The following is a 15,805-nucleotide window of genomic DNA, read 5'->3' as shown; positions in this document are numbered from 1 at the left end:
CCCCATATCTGGATTTTGTGCAGTTTTGGTCTTCTTACCTGAGGAAGGATGTTTTTGCCATGGAGGGAGGCAACAGAGGTTAGGGTTTAGAAGAATGGGAGGGGATCTCATTGAACCCTAAAACATTCTAAAATGAGTAGACACACTAAATACAATGAGGATGTTGCTGATATTTGGAGAGTCCAGAACAAGGTGGTCACAACCTTGAGAGAGTTTTCCATTCATAAAATGGTGAACCTCCACCACAGAAGTAACATTCTTCCTAATGAACACCTTGTTGCCCAACGCATTTTACTTTCATGCCTGGTTGTCCAACCTTTTACTTACCTTATGTCTACGGGATTTGATGGCCCTAGAATCTTACAAAACGACAAATTTATAGGATCAGAATCAGGTTTGTTATCACTGACATTTGTTGAGAAATTTGTTGTTTTGTAGCAGCAGTACAGTGCCATACACAAAAACAATTACAATAAGTCACAATAAGAAATATATAATAGGGATTGATAAAATAAATTGGTTCAAACCAATCTGTTACAGATCAAGCTTTTTCGGTATGGAATATGAAGGGTATATTAAGCTTTTGTGATTTATTTTTGGATAGCTGTTTTATGTCTTTTGAACAGTTATCTAATAAATATAATTTGCCTATTTCTCATTTTTTCAGATATTTACAAATTAGAAACTTTTTAAATACTAAGCTACCTACATTTCCAACTTCATATCCATTTGATATCACGGGAAAAAATTTAGATTTAAATCCTTATCAGAAGGGTTTAATAGCAATCATTTATTATTTGATTATGAAAAGACTTTCTGGCAACAGCTTGGAACTGCTGTGTTCAGATTGTCATGCTATCAAGAAGACAACAATAGACCATTGGAAGAAAGGGAAAGGGGAGGGAAACACTGTGGAAGAAAGGGCATGGTCCACCATCCTTTCCTATTAGATTCCTTCTTCAGCCCTTTACCTCTTCAATCTATCCTCTCCCAGGTTCTCGCATCATCCTCCCTCCTGCCCCCTTACTTATCACCTGCCAGCTTATACTCCTTCCCCTCTTCCCACCTTCTTATTCTGGCTTCTGCCATCTTCTTTTCCAGTCCTGATGAAGGGTCTCGGCCCGAAACGTTGACTGTTTGTTCCCTCCATAAATGCTGCCTGACCTGCTGAATTCCTCAGTATTTTGTGTGTGTTGCTCAGGATTTCCAACATTTACAGAATCTCTTGTGTTTATAACTTTAATAATTGTTTTTCCATGTGTGACATAGTCTGATGCCTGATATATTTCTCCCCTGCATCTAGATTGCTGGTAAATCTAACACAGCCAGCACTTTTGTGTTTTGGGAAAGTTCCTACCAACCCCACCTTCAGGTATCACTTTCTGCAAGTGGTTTCATATCTGCAGGCATACAAAGAGGCAAGTAAACAAAGCAAGCTCTTCTTCAATTCGTGGGTGGCATCACAACAAGTCATAAGGCAGAGGCTAGGTCACCCACAGATTCTATTCAGTGACCCTAAGAGAGTGGAGAGTATGGGGGGTGGGGCCTGGGGGAAGAAGAGGATAGTGATTGGTGCAGGGAAACGAATAGCATTAGAAATTTAAGAGTTTTTATTTCTTGGTGTTGGGGGGGTGGTATAATGATCTCTGTTGATTTAGTGTTTAAGGATTTTATAAGATTAGCTTTATTTGTCATATGTCTATTGAAACATACTGTGAAATGCATTAATGCATTATTTGTCTCAATGACCAACACAGTCTGCGGATGTCTGGGCACAGCCCGCAAGTGTCACCATGCTTCCAGCACCATCACAGCATGCCCACAACTTACTGACCCATACATCTATGGAATGTGGGAGAAACCAGAGCCTAGAGGAAGACCATGTCATCACAGGGAGAACGTACAAACTCCTTACAGACGATGACAAGAATTGAAACCAGATCACTGGCACTATACAGCTAATGGCTACTCTACCGTGCTGCCAACCGTGTTGTCAACTGGAATAATTTGTAGAGCATACCTACAGAAATGTGCATTGTTTTTAAAATTGTGCTCACATCTGTTGTCTTTATGTTGTAGGCTTTTGCAAATGAAAAGGTGTTTGGAATTCTCAGTGAAAAGCTCTATGATCTCTTGCAACTAGTAAGTAAAAATATAGCTTTATTCAAAAGAGAAATGCTGATGATAGTTCAGTGGGTACTGACAATGCCGTTTGGTAATCTCAGCCAGTGCAGCACTCAGTCCTTACCATTGATCTTAACTTTCCAGTACTGGCAGAAGTACTGATTTTAATTCCTTTTCATTGACTATTGCTGCAATTTCGCATTTTCCAAATTTGCCTGGCCTTGTACATTTAAAAAGTCAAACAATTGGAGTTTTATCTTAGCAAGTGGCCTCAACTTCTGGAGAGGTGGGACAATATTCTTTAAAGCTATTTGCTTAATATTACCTCTAAAGCTTGTAATTTATAGATGTTGAACCTATTTATCATTTCTTGGACCTTCAGTTGTTAGTGGCAACAGTTTTAACTTGAATGTGATTGAATTAACTTAACAATTATTTTAAAATTACTTTTAAAGGATCAAGCTGGCTCCCTGTGATTGAGCTTATCTGAACTGCTACTATTACAGGAATCATGCTTGCTTGTATGATTTTAACATACAAATGTTTCTGTAATAGGACTGGGAACAGAGGCAGGAGGAGGATAACCTACTGATTGAAAGAATCTTGTTACTGGTTCGAAATGTTCTACATGTGCCCCCTGAACCTGAGGAGGAGAAGGTCTGTTATGACAAATTATCTCTATTCTATAGATGTTAAGATTCTTTGTTTTATTTTTGGCTTATAATGTTGTGTAGACTCCCATTAGTGCTGTTTTATTATTAATCACTCATGGGGTAAACAACATTAACTTGTTGGTGCATTATCTTTTATCATTTGTAATTAATGGCAAGGGTATTCGGTTCAGCTTTCAGAAAGGAATTAGGATATTTAAATAGGGCTCATCTTTTTTAAGACGGCTGAGTACAGAGGTAGAAAATAACTTTGTAAAACAGAAGATTGTTGACAGCAAATTAATTTTGCCATTGTCATTTGAACTCTGCTAACAATTGCAGATCTTGTACCTCAGTGGTGTGAGGCACATTATACTGGAGCAGAATGTCTGAAGAGCACAAATGTGTGCATTGATATTTTCTTGTGTCATAATTCAGCACAACACATTGCTCCTTAAGCATACTTCATTCGCAGTTGACCTCATCTCTGGATATCAATCCCACATGTTAACAGCAAAATAAAAACAGTGTTCTTATTTTCCACTGTGTGTAGCAAGTCCATATAACTGCCCCTATGCTACCTCCTGCTGAATTATACCTTCAGGTTTCTTTAATTTCTGTTTTGTGTCATGTAAATCTAATCTGGCTAATTCTGTAGCTGCTCCTGTTTCAAGAACAGTGGATGCCCCAGATGGATTCCTACTTATTTGCTTTGTACCAATTTGTACAAAAGTTGTTAGAATGGGGGTGGGGAGCCTTGTACACTTCAATCGCCTCAAAGTGTAGATGCTGCTATGCCTTCTTGGCTGGTGAGGAGGTGTTGTGGGTCCAAGTTAGATCGTCTGTTCTGCTCACACCAAAGAACTTTGTGCTCTTCACTCTCCCCACGGCAGAGGCATTGGTGTGCAATGGAGAGTGGTTGACCTGTGCCTTTCTGAAGTCCACAATCATCTCTTTTGTCTTGTCCACGTTGAGAGTCGGGTTGTTGTTCTTGCACCATTTGACAAGCCTCTCTGCCTCCTCTCTGTGTGCCGACTCATCCTTGTTGCTGACGAGGCCAATCGTCAGTGAACTTGATGTGGTTTGAGCCCCCGATCTGAAGGCGCCGTCCTGATCCCAAAGCAGTGCACGAACCTCTGCAGTCAGTCATGGTTTCTGGTTTGCCCCGGTAGTGTAGTGTCTAATCAGGGTAACGTCCCTGATGCATTTTCCTATGTAGCCAGTCACCGATCCTGTCATCAGTGTTGACGTGATGATTGTAGGTAGCCGCCTCCCTGAACATGCTCCAGTCTGTGCTTTTGAAACAGTCCTGCAGTGCTGAAGTGGTACCTTCTGGCCAGGTCCTGATCTCCCTGTGAACTGATTTGACTCGTTAACCAGTGGTCTGTATGCAGGAACTGGCAAAACTGATATGTGGTCTGAGTACCTGAAGTGAGGATGTGGGATAGCTGTGTAGGCTCCATGAATGTTAGTGTAGACCAGGTCTAATATACTCCCTCCTCTGGTTGCAAAGTTGACATGCTGGTAGAACTTTGGTAGGATTGTTTTTAAGTTGGCATAATTTAAAGTTGCCAACAACAATAAAGGCACTGTTGGGGTGAGTGACTTTGAGGTTGCAGATTGCACTGTAGAGCTCCTGTAGTGCTTCCCCAGCATTAGCAGAGGGGTGGATGTAAACAGCAATAAGCATAATAGCAGTGAGCTCCTGCAGTAGGTAGAAGGTCCTGCACTTCACCATTAAAAGCTTTATCTCCAGTGAGCATTATCTCCGTTACTACCAAGGCGTTCACACATCAGTTCTAATTTATGTAGACACACAAACCTCCTCAGTGGATCTTGTTGGAGGTTGCTGCATTTCTGTTTGCCTGAAAGGAGAATAGGACTTCTAGCTGGATGGCTGAGTCTGGAATGGCGTCTTGAAGCCACTTTTCTGTCAAGATGAGTGTGCAACAGTGCCTCATCTCCCACTGGTTCAGATGCAGCTAATCCAGTTTATTTTCCAGCGATCGAAAATTAATGAGTAGAATCGGTGGGAGTGCAGGCCTGAAGAGATCCACTTTAAGTCTCACTTTTATACCAGTGTACTTACCACACTTCTACGTTCGAGCCCACCGCTTCCGACGGCTGCTTCCCTGAGTAGCTGTAGTAGACCTGCACCCTGTGATCGTCTGTAGCTGTGCAGCACCTTTGTTTTTCTGCTCGTTAGTGAGGTAGATTTGCAGATTTTACTGCTGTTACTGTTTTGGTCATAGAAATGGACAGGATACAAAGTTTCACTGCTGGTTGGAGCAAGAGTGACTGCTGGATCCATGTGTGCCTCCATCTTGTAGATCATGTCGGGCATTGAGGAGGGTGATTTAATAAAGGTGTAGAATATTATGAGGGGTTGTAGATAGGGTAAGTGCAAGCAGGCCTTTCCCATTGAGGTTGAGTGAGACTAGAACGAGAGGTTAAGGATGAAAGGGGAACATCTCAGAGGATAGTGAGAGTGTGAAACAAGCTGCTGGTGGAGGTAGTGGATGCAGGTCGATTTCAACTTTCAAGACATGTTTGGGTAAGTACATGGATGGGAGATGTATAGATGGCTATGGTCCGGGTGCGGCTTGATGAGACTGGGCAGAAAAACAATTTGGCACAGACTAGATGGACTGAAGAACCTTTTTGTATGCTGTAGTGCTCTATAACTCTAAAATGGCATGAATTAGTTTGACTGACAAGTCTTGTGTTTATTATGCGTACCACAAGTAATAAAGTTCAGCTGAAAGCTAATTCACTTACGAATCACGAGCTGTCGCTTTATTTGGGAAGTACTGTAGATATGTTGAGTTTCTCTGAAGCTGTGATGTTCACATTAAATCTCCAATCGCAGAATTTAGTGGTCAAAAAGTATAAAGTTCACATCACAGAGCTTTCTTAATCTTGCTCATTGTACTATTCTATTTCTGATAACCTAACTATTCACTCAAACTGTTAAATTGTATCAAACTCTTTCTGAGCAAATTAGCAATATCAATAATTAAAAGCTCTTAAAGCTCCATTATCATCAACAAACTCTTCAAAATGCGTTTTGCTTCACAATCATTGGTATTTGATTTCACTTGCTGTTTGTCATCTTATCTATGTGCGCATCCTTCATGTTTGAGCCGAAGTATTTTGTTGCAACGAGAGATGAATGAATCAGCTACATTTATCACATTCCTACTTGTACATTTCTCAGCCAACATCAGGGAATGGTGATCAGGGCAGAAATCCAAGCTAATTATTTTTCCGAGTTTTCTGTCTTTGATCGCGTGTTTTTTGCCTCCCTACAGCCACACACCTTCAGATAATTCAGTCCTAAGATCTAACTACCTTCATCTGAATGTACCACAGTACTGTACTGTGATTCTCAGATTGGTCTATGCTCTGAGGTTGGGAATATTGGGGGGCAACTGTCTCTATGTTGCAAAGAGATAGGGGAAAATGGCTGAACTTCCTCTTTGTTTTCAACAAAATAATCATTTGGCAAACAAGTTCTTTTGAACCACAGCACCTTAATTTTGCTTTCTCTTGTGTGTTTAATTTTTTTTTTCAGTAATTTTATATCTTTTCTATCATTAGTGCCTAATTTTATTTCCCTGCAGAATGTTGACGATGATGCCAGCATGCACGATAAGGTGTTGTGGGCCATTCACATGAGTGGGATGGATGATCTAATCAAGTTCTTGGCTGCTTCCCAGGACGAGCAACAGTGGGCCATGCACATACTAGAGATAATCTCCCTCATGTTCAGAAATCAGGTTAGTGTTTGATTGGCGGCATGAACAGAGTGGTGGAATTGGTTTAGTAATGGTGCATTTTGGCTGCAGTTGAAGTTCTTTGTATTAATGTGTAATGGCAGACCATGGTTTGTGCTCTTATTCCTGCACTCACATTCCCTGATCTCAGAAATGTGATAGGGATGGAGGCTGCAGGTGAGCTATGCTTCCATCACTAGCACTTTGTCAGTAATTCCTGGGTTCAAGCCCCACTCCAGTGGCTTGAACTCGAGATATCTAGACTGATATTGTCAGTGCATATTGAGGCTCTGAATGTGCTTATATAAGTGCACAGAGCTGCCCTTCAGCATATCCCAATAATCATTTTGCAAGTGACGTGACAACTAGCCTGGGTGAAGGTTGATTTGTGGTTCAAGACCTGAGTACTACTTTTGTTTTATTTAGTGATACAGCATAGTAACAGGCCCTTCCAGCCCAATGAGCCTACACCACCCAGTTACGTCCATGTGAGTAATTAGGAGCACCAGGAGGAAACGCTATGCAGTCATGGGAGAATATGCAATTCCTTACAGACAATAACGGGATTGAACCTGGGTTACTGGTGCTGTAATAGTGTTATGCTTCCATGCTGCCCAAACTTTTCAATTTGTTTTCTGCCCACTACCCGATTTTCTGTGTTTGTTTTTGAATATCGTTAAGGTGTACTTCCCACTTGAGATCAGTATAGTGCAACATCAAAGCTGTGGACCTATCTTGAATGAGACGGTACCTTTTATTAGTTGTAAACCAACTAATACAAAACAGTCATGAATCCCAAGCTCAACAAAAACTCTAGCCACGGCTCAGTTTTGGTGAACTGAGGGTCAGAAGTTTGATTAGAATTATTATTTTGGAATTTTTCCTGCAGAACCCTGAACAGCTTGCCACCACAGGGCAAGTAAAAACCGAACAGCAGAAAGCGAATGAGTCCAGAGAGCTTGAAATCTTAAAGCAGAGAGAGCTGGCTGCAAAGAAGAAGAGAACTTTTGAAAGGGGGACCAGGTGAGAAGTGAAATGTATGAAATATTACAGCACAATTGGGTAGATGCCCTAAGTGGGTTGCTGTACTTGATTGGAGAATTAGTGTGTCCTTCAAATGATAGTCCGTCAAAGCATAGAAATATCCTACTACCCTTTTACATAAAACATTTTAGATCATAAGCGCCGACATGAACCCTTTGGATTTCCTTTGTTACTTGTCAATTGTCTTCACTCTGCACCAATTTGTTACCGATCTCTTATGCTATAAAGGGAATAATTCAGCTACTCCAGTCTCTCCATGTATCTCAGATCCCTCATCCCTATTTTTAAAAAATGGAATCAACTGGAAATGTTCTGAAAAGTCTGTTGTGGAAAGCAGCTATAACCAATAATGTTATAGAATGCACATTCATGGGTGTCAATGCTGAAAGGGTAAATACCTCTATCAAGTATATTTTTGTACTTTTGGACTGTGACAGTAATATTTTCAGTAAGACTTGTTGGAGTGTTATGATTTTTGACTAGTACACAAATTGGAATTAATTGAATTGGGTGTTGCCTTCAAGATTGCTTTTGTACATACTTCCACTTAGAACATAGAATATTACAGCAGCACAGTATAGGTCCTTTGACCTACAATGTGAGACCTTTTAACCCACTCTACAATCAATTGAATCCTTTCCTCCTACATAGCCCTCCACTTAAGAACTGTTCTCTGATGCAGAGAATACAAATTCCGTCATGTTTTCTGATGAAATAATTGATGAGATTGATAGTGGAAACTACAATGATAGGTATTCAAATTGGGTTGTACCTGACTCTGTCTAAATCAGATTTGATTGGAGAGTGGAGTTAATTATACACTCAGTGGCCACTGTATTAGGTACGTCCCGCCCTCTCTTTGGCTTTTATGTTGGCTTTGACTTGTCAGCCTCGGTTGTGTCATCCTGCCTTTAGAATACTAATTTTTTGGGATGTATCTATCCTGCGCCTTCCAAATTGCTCCCAGAAACTCCAGCCATTGCTGTTCTGCTGTCATCCCTACTAGTGTCTCCTTCCAATCAACTTTGGCCAGCTCCTCTCTCATGGCTCTGTAATTCCCTTCACTGCATGGTCATACTGATACATCTGACATTAGCATCTCCTCAAGTTGCAGGGTGAATTCTATCATATTATGATGACTGTCCCAAGGTTCTTTAAACTTAAGTTCTCTATTTAATTCTGGTTCATTGCACCATACCCAATCCAGAACAGCTGATCTCCCTATGGGCTCAAACACGAGCTGCTCTAAAAAGCCACAGGTATACTGTACTGGCTGCCCACTTCCCTTTCTTCTCTTGACAGTCACCCAGTTACCTGCCTCCTGCAACCTAGCAGTGACTACCTTCCTGTAACTCTATCTATCACTTCCTCAGTCTCCCTTAGGAGCTGAAGGTCTTCAAGCTGCAGCTCCAGTTCCTTAGCATGTTCTCTGAGGAGCTGCAGCTCGATGTACCTGGTGCAGATGTGGTTATCTGAGAGGCTGGAGGTCTCGCAGAATTCCCACATCTCACACAAGGAACACACACAGCCCCTAGAACCATTTTCTTTTTTTTTTTGTAATTTATTTTTTATTGAAGTTCATCATCAAACGAACATTTCCATAAGATGTATTTCAGATATTGCACATATATATCATATAATCATATTTGCCACAAATCTCCACATAATATTTATCTGAGTTATACACTTATAGAAAGGAGAGGAAAGAAAGAACAAGCAAAAGGAGAAAACTATGTACAAAGTAGGGAGTGATTTTTTTTTACAACATATCCATTGATTTGTGAGAATAAAATCAGGCCTATGAGGTGTAATGTAGTTGAACCATTTTTCCCGGTATGAATCAAATTGTTCCAACTTATGATTAACAGATGCTGTTATCTTCTCCATTTTGTAAATATCCATTATAATTTCCATTCATGCATTTAAAGTTGGGCTCTCCTGTGATAACCATTTCCTGGTAAGAGTCTTTTTACCATTTCCTGGTAAGAGTCACCAGCAGTATATTCATTAAATATTTATCTCTTTTCAACCATTCCTGAGGTACATACCCAAAATATATGGTCTTACTTTCTAAGGGTATTTCACATTTAAAAATGTCTTGTAGGGTATTGTGTATCCCACTCCAATAGTCTTTGATAACGGGGCAATTCCAGAAAATATGATAATGGTTTGCATTTTGATTTCCACAATTTCTCTAGCAAACAGGGAGGTGACTATCATAATGGGATTTCTGAGAGGGTGGAATAAAATATCAAGTTTTTCCATCCAAACTCCCTCCATTTCTGTGAACTGGTACACTTCCATTGATACCTCCATATTATTGTCCAGTCTTCCTCAGATATTATTATCCCTCCTTCCTTCTCCCATTTTGTCTTAATGTATGAAGTCAAATGTGTTTTAAGATTTGACAAACCCTTATACATGCTTGAAATGATTCTACTACCGTTATCTGAATTATATGCTTTTCTAAATAGCTCTATCAAACATGTACTTGCCTTGGTTATATTTTTAATCCTCCTATTAACATACTGTCGCATCTGTAGTGTTACGTACCCCGTAACTGGGTTGCCAAACCAGCAGAAATGGACCACTCAGTTGGAGTCTGGATTACTGGAACTAAGAAAGTTTTATTCAAGAAATAAGCAGCACAGTACTCTAATAGTAAGGATATAAATGCAACAGGTTAGCAATGAATAAACACACATGTACACAGAACTAGGATAATAGGATCAATCAAGCTCTATCGCAGTCTAGGGGTAAATGACCAGTTTCAAGTGACGCAAAGTTCAGTTCAATTGAGTTCAGTTCAGTTCGCAGTAATCACTGTTGTGCCGTTGGGTGGGGAAAAGGAGAGAGAGCGAAAGCGAATGAATATTCAAAACGGATTCCACACAGACCTTCGATATTCCTCGCAGTTAGCTTTCGGGCGAGTCCTTGGTAATGTCTTCTGAGGTCACCGACTGTGACCCCTTCGTTCCAGACACGATCGTTCTTCAGCGGTGAACCCGGCACCCAGGCAAGGGCGGACACACACCAGGTTCCCGCTGACCGTATCTTTCCACCCTGTGCGTCTATGGCTGGTCCCGCGGCCAGACCTCCAAAACTCCTACCGACTTGTGGGGGCGCACCGCTTCCAGGGTCTCGTTACCTCGTGGTGTTGTGTGTGGTGTCTTAGCGAACCTGCCCCTTTTTATCCCCCTGCTGGGGTATCGCCTGTCCATCACACTTCAAACAGTTCAGGGTTCAAAAGGAGCCGGTCTTGACAATACTCAGACCGGCGTCTCCTTCCGTTAAACTCTTTCGTCTCTTCATTAACATTTCCAAATGCTGCTCCATTGTCTTACTTATCTCTCTCTTCTGAAGACAGGTGGCAGATCAACTGATGATCCCACTGGTGCTAGCACAGGACAGTTAACATCTTAGTCTATGTGTACTTTTGTAACCCTCTTTTGTCACAGTAGATACTGATAAAAGTCTTGTTTTCCTAATAAGTGTTTCTCTTTAAGCATTTCAAAACTGAACAGTGTTCCTTCTTTCATTATATTGCAAAGAACTGTTGTTCCTTTAGCTGTCCAGTCTTTAAATCTAGCATCCAATTTATTTGGCATAAAATCCGAGTCATATGCACACCATTTAAGAATTGCAATATCTCCCTCTAGTTTATATTCTTTTATAATAGTTTTCCATATTTTAAGAGTCCATTTCACCCATGGATTAACAATAGTACTTATGTACCTTCGTAGGTTGCTATCAGCCAAAATTGCCTGTATGGGGTTGGAAAGTATCCCCTCCTCAATGTTTTTCCATTGAGTGTCATATGATGGGTTGCACCAACATATCACAGCTCTCAACTGTGCTGCAAAATAATAGAAACATAGAAAATAGGTGCAGGAGTAGGCCATTCGGCCCTTTGAACCTGCACCGCCATTTATTATGATCATGGCTGATCATCCAACTCAGAACCCCGCCCCAGCCTTCTCTCCATACCCCCTGATCCCCGTAGCCACAAGGGCCATATAATCTCATATAATCTCATAATAATCTCTAAGAGATGGTAGGCCCCGTCCCCCCTTTTCCTTGGCTAATTGCAAAGTTTTGAGACGGACTCTAGGCCTTTTACCTTGCCAAATATATCTTGATAACATTTTGTTCCATTCATTGAATTGATTCTGATTAATCTCTATTGGTAGGGTCTGAAAGAGATATAATAGTCTGGGCAATATGTTCATTTTAATAGATTCAATCCTTGAACTGAAACTAAAAAAAGGAATTAGGTTCCATCTTGTTATATCTTCCTTAATTTTTTTATATATGGGCTGATAATTGCATTCTGATAATTTTGACAAATCTTTTGGCATAATGATGCCCAAATATTTGGAAAAAACTCTGTTTGCCATGCCCAGATATTTGAAAGACTGTTTGCCATGCCCAGGAATATTTACTTTCAATTTCTCTTGGTGGGCTATAGTTATATGAAAGTAATTGGGTTTTATCTATTTTGATTTTGTATCCTGATACTTGACCATATTGTTCAAAGGATTGCATCAATTTAGGTAAAGAGTATGTTGGTTGCTCTGGATAGATCAAAATGTCATCCGCGTAACAGGTCAATTTATGCTCTGTCCCTTTAATAGTAATTCCCCTGATATCTTCATTTTGTCTGATGTATTGAGCTAATGGTTCCAGATATAATGCGAAGAGTAGCGGTGACCATGCACAACCCTGTCTCGTGCCCCTTTCTAGGGTAAAACTATTTGATAAATATCCATTGATTTTAATCCTAGCAGTAGGGTTATCATATAGTGCCTGTATAGTTTTAATAATTGTGTCATGGAAACCAAATCTATGTAAAACTCTGTAAAGAAAATTCCAATTAACCAAATCAAATGCCTTTTCAGCGTCCACGCTTATCACTATTGCTTCAATTTTATTTTTTTTGTATATGATTCATAATGTGAAGTGCCCTTCGTATATTGTCTTGTGTTTGACGTTGTTGTATAGAACCTGTCTGATCCTTATGTACCAGTATGGGTAGAAACTCTTCTAATTGTTTGGCCATGATGGAGGTAAATAATCTATAATCTACATTAAGAACGGATATTGGTCTAAATGACCCACATTCCACTTTATCCTTGCTTTCTTTCGGTATAGCTGAGATTATCGCTTCCTTCCAGCTGGGTGGCATTTGTGTCTTTTTTAGAGCCCAGTTCAGTGTGGGGAGTAAGACAGGAATTAACTCATTTTTAAATTCTTTGTACCACTCTGCCGTATACCCATCTGAACCTGGTGACTTGCTTAATTTAAGCCTACTAATTGCAGCTTTTAGTTCAACTTCAGTTATGTCAGCAGTCATCGTTCTATTTTGTTCTTCGCTTAAAGTAGGTAATGCTAGAGAATTCAGGAAAGTGTCAATTTGGGTTGTGCTTCCCCCTGGAACTTTGGAATATAGAGTTTTGTAAAACACTTCAAAAGCTTCTCGAATTTCTCTTAGTTTATTTTTTATCATTTTTGTTCTTGGATCCCTAATTCTATGAATTGTATTTTTTGCTATTTTTTTTCAGTTTCCATGCCAGTATTTTCATAGACTTAGATCTACTTTCATAATGTCTGTTTCAGAAACATTAAATTTTTCCTGATTTCTTGCATAGCCAAACTATTAATTTCATCCCTAATTTTTAAAATTTCCTCTAATGTATCCTGTGCCAAATTCAATTTGTGTTTTTTTCTAGTTCCTTCAGCCTATTTTGTAATTCCAATAATGTTTTATTCCTTATTTTTTTCTTATGTGAAGATATCACTATAATTTTCCCTCTTAAGACAGCCTTCAGAGTATCCTATAGAATGGGAGGTGAAACCTCTCTCCATTATCATTAAGTTCTAAGTAAAGACCAATTTCTTTTTTAATTTGTTCCTTAAAGTAGAGATCATTGAGTAGACTTGAATTTAGTTTCCAAATAGTATTCTTTGGTTGTAGGTCAAAATCAACAGATAAATATATAGGTGCATGGTCACTTACATCTATTGTCCCAATTCCACAGGTGTTTATTTTGTCTTTGTCTTTTCCAAATGTTATGAAATAGTCTATTTTTGTATATACAGAATGGGGGGCAGAATAATGAGTGTAATCCCTTCTGTCGGGGGAAAAGTCCCTCCATATATCAATTAAACCAACATCCTCAAAAAGTGTATTAACTCTCTTGTGTAAGGATGTTGTTTCATAGGTTTTTCTATTGGAAGAGTCTAACTTTGGTTGTAATCGTAAATTTAAGTCTCCCCCACATATCAGGACACCTGTTTCCGTTACCATAATTTAGTTTCTTCAGTTTCTCAGTAATTTTCTGAAAGAAACTAATATCACTTCTTGGAGGTGCATATATATTCAATAGAGTAACTGAATTTCCATCTATATTCCCCCCTTACCGGAATATATCTGCCCTCCTTATCTCCCATTTCAAATACTTTTTCAAAATTTAGCTTGCTTGAGACAAGAATAGCAACTCCTCTCCTATGTCCTGATTTATATGAGGAGAAAAACAAATTAGTGAAACCCATTCTCTTTAGTTTTCCATGCTCATTATCACTTAAGTGAGTTTCCTGTAAATATACTACATGGGCTTGTTCCTTTTTCATTTTTGATAGAATTTTACTGCGTTTGATTGGATTTAACAGCCCATTGACATTAAAAGAAATGAATTTTACTTTGTCCTTAGCCATGCGTATTTATCTGTCAATATATCATTGAAATTAGCGGAGTAAGACTTAATCGATCTACTCCCTGAACAAATAAGAACCAAGAGATGCGAATAATAAAAAAGGCAACAAAGGTGTAATTCCAAGGCTGAGGTCTCTACTAGATGACCCTGGGTTGAGTTAGAGGAAATGTCTAGCCGTGGGGGATAGCCCCTCCTCCCTGTGAGTTGGGGGCCCCAATTACAATACAGGTTTCCCCTGCCATCCGAAGGTAGAGCATTCCTATGAAATGGTTCGTAAGCTGGAATGTCGTAAAGCAAAGAAGCAATTACCATTTATTTATATGGGGAAAATTTGTGAGCATTCGCAGACCCAAAAATAACCTGCCAAATAACACATAAAACCTAAAATAACAGTAACATATAGTAAAAGCAGGAATGATATGATATATACGCAGCCTATATAAAGTAGAAATACTTTTCCACAATCATTGCCGCACTGCTCTCCGTAGCGAAAATCTCACGCAAGCGCTTTCGGCAGAAACATGGCGCAAGTGCTCTTGGCAGAAAATCTCACGCAAGCGCTCTCAGCACAAACACTCTCCAGTAACCTTTAAGCTATGAAGCTGCCAAATCATACCAAATAACACATAAAAATACACAGCCTATATAAAGTAGAAGTAACGTATGTACAGTGTAGTATCACTTATGGGAATCGGGAAGACATCGAGCACACTGATGATGGTGTGTTAGGCTGAGTCGTCGGAGATTGGGGTGGTGCAGTGGCCCCCACCCTCTGGGCAGTGAACCGATACTGATCCGCAGAGAATGCAGGGGTACAGCGGTAGCTGGAATGCACTCAGCACATCTTTAAGAAAAAAGCTGAAATAAACAAGCTAATTAATTAGGTGCCGACCGGCAGGTAAATGTTGGCCCAGATCAAAGGCAATTGCCGATTGCGTCGTCTCTGACCTGGGCCGACATTTACGTGCCGGGCGGCACCTAATTAATTAGCTTGTTTATCTTGGCTTTTTTCTTAAAGATGTGCTGGGTGCGTTCCGGCTACTGCTGCATTCTCCGCGAATCGGTATCTGTTCGCGGCCTGGGGGTTGGGGTGGTGGGACACTGGGGTGTCATCTCATCATCGATCAGGGCAGGCAGGTCATCTTCTTCTATGTCTGCCTGCCCCGATGTCGAAGGTCGAGGTTCGTAGTCTGCTGTGGCTGATGTGGAAGGCTTGAAAAACGACAGTATGCTTGACTGCTAGCCTCGCGCATTTTTCTATCATACAGTTCTTTGTAAGCACTCAAACCATCTTGCAAATATGCCCTAAACCGACATACCCTTTCAAAATTAAAGTCGTACTTTATCATTGCAGCGAAAATCTCACGCAGTTGCTTCACGTTCAGTTCCTGGACAACTTCACTTTCGGTCCGTTCGCTACTGCATTCGGTTTCAATTGTTATCCTTTCCTCTTCTAATTGCATCAGCTCTTCATCTATCAGTTGTTGTTCACGGGATG

General features: G+C 40.1%; 1 protein-coding gene across 2 annotated transcripts in view; it reads left to right on the top strand.

Moving 5' to 3' along the window:
* timeless (timeless circadian clock) overlaps positions 1 to 15,805 on the top strand; it is an 86,508-nt gene that overhangs the window by 7,466 nt on the left and 63,237 nt on the right. For both annotated transcript variants that reach the window (XM_072248769.1, XM_072248768.1), the window contains exons 4-8: positions 1,304 to 1,418; positions 2,080 to 2,142; positions 2,680 to 2,781; positions 6,398 to 6,553; positions 7,440 to 7,573. In XM_072248769.1, coding sequence (XP_072104870.1) covers positions 1,304 to 1,418; positions 2,080 to 2,142; positions 2,680 to 2,781; positions 6,398 to 6,553; positions 7,440 to 7,573 — 570 coding nt within the window. The remainder of the gene's footprint in view (positions 1 to 1,303; positions 1,419 to 2,079; positions 2,143 to 2,679; positions 2,782 to 6,397; positions 6,554 to 7,439; positions 7,574 to 15,805) is intronic.

Source organism: Mobula birostris, chromosome X (genome assembly GCF_030028105.1).
Source record: "Mobula birostris isolate sMobBir1 chromosome X, sMobBir1.hap1, whole genome shotgun sequence".
Classification (NCBI taxonomy): Eukaryota; Metazoa; Chordata; class Chondrichthyes; order Myliobatiformes; family Myliobatidae; genus Mobula; species Mobula birostris.
This window is presented reverse-complemented; position numbering and strand designations above follow the sequence as displayed.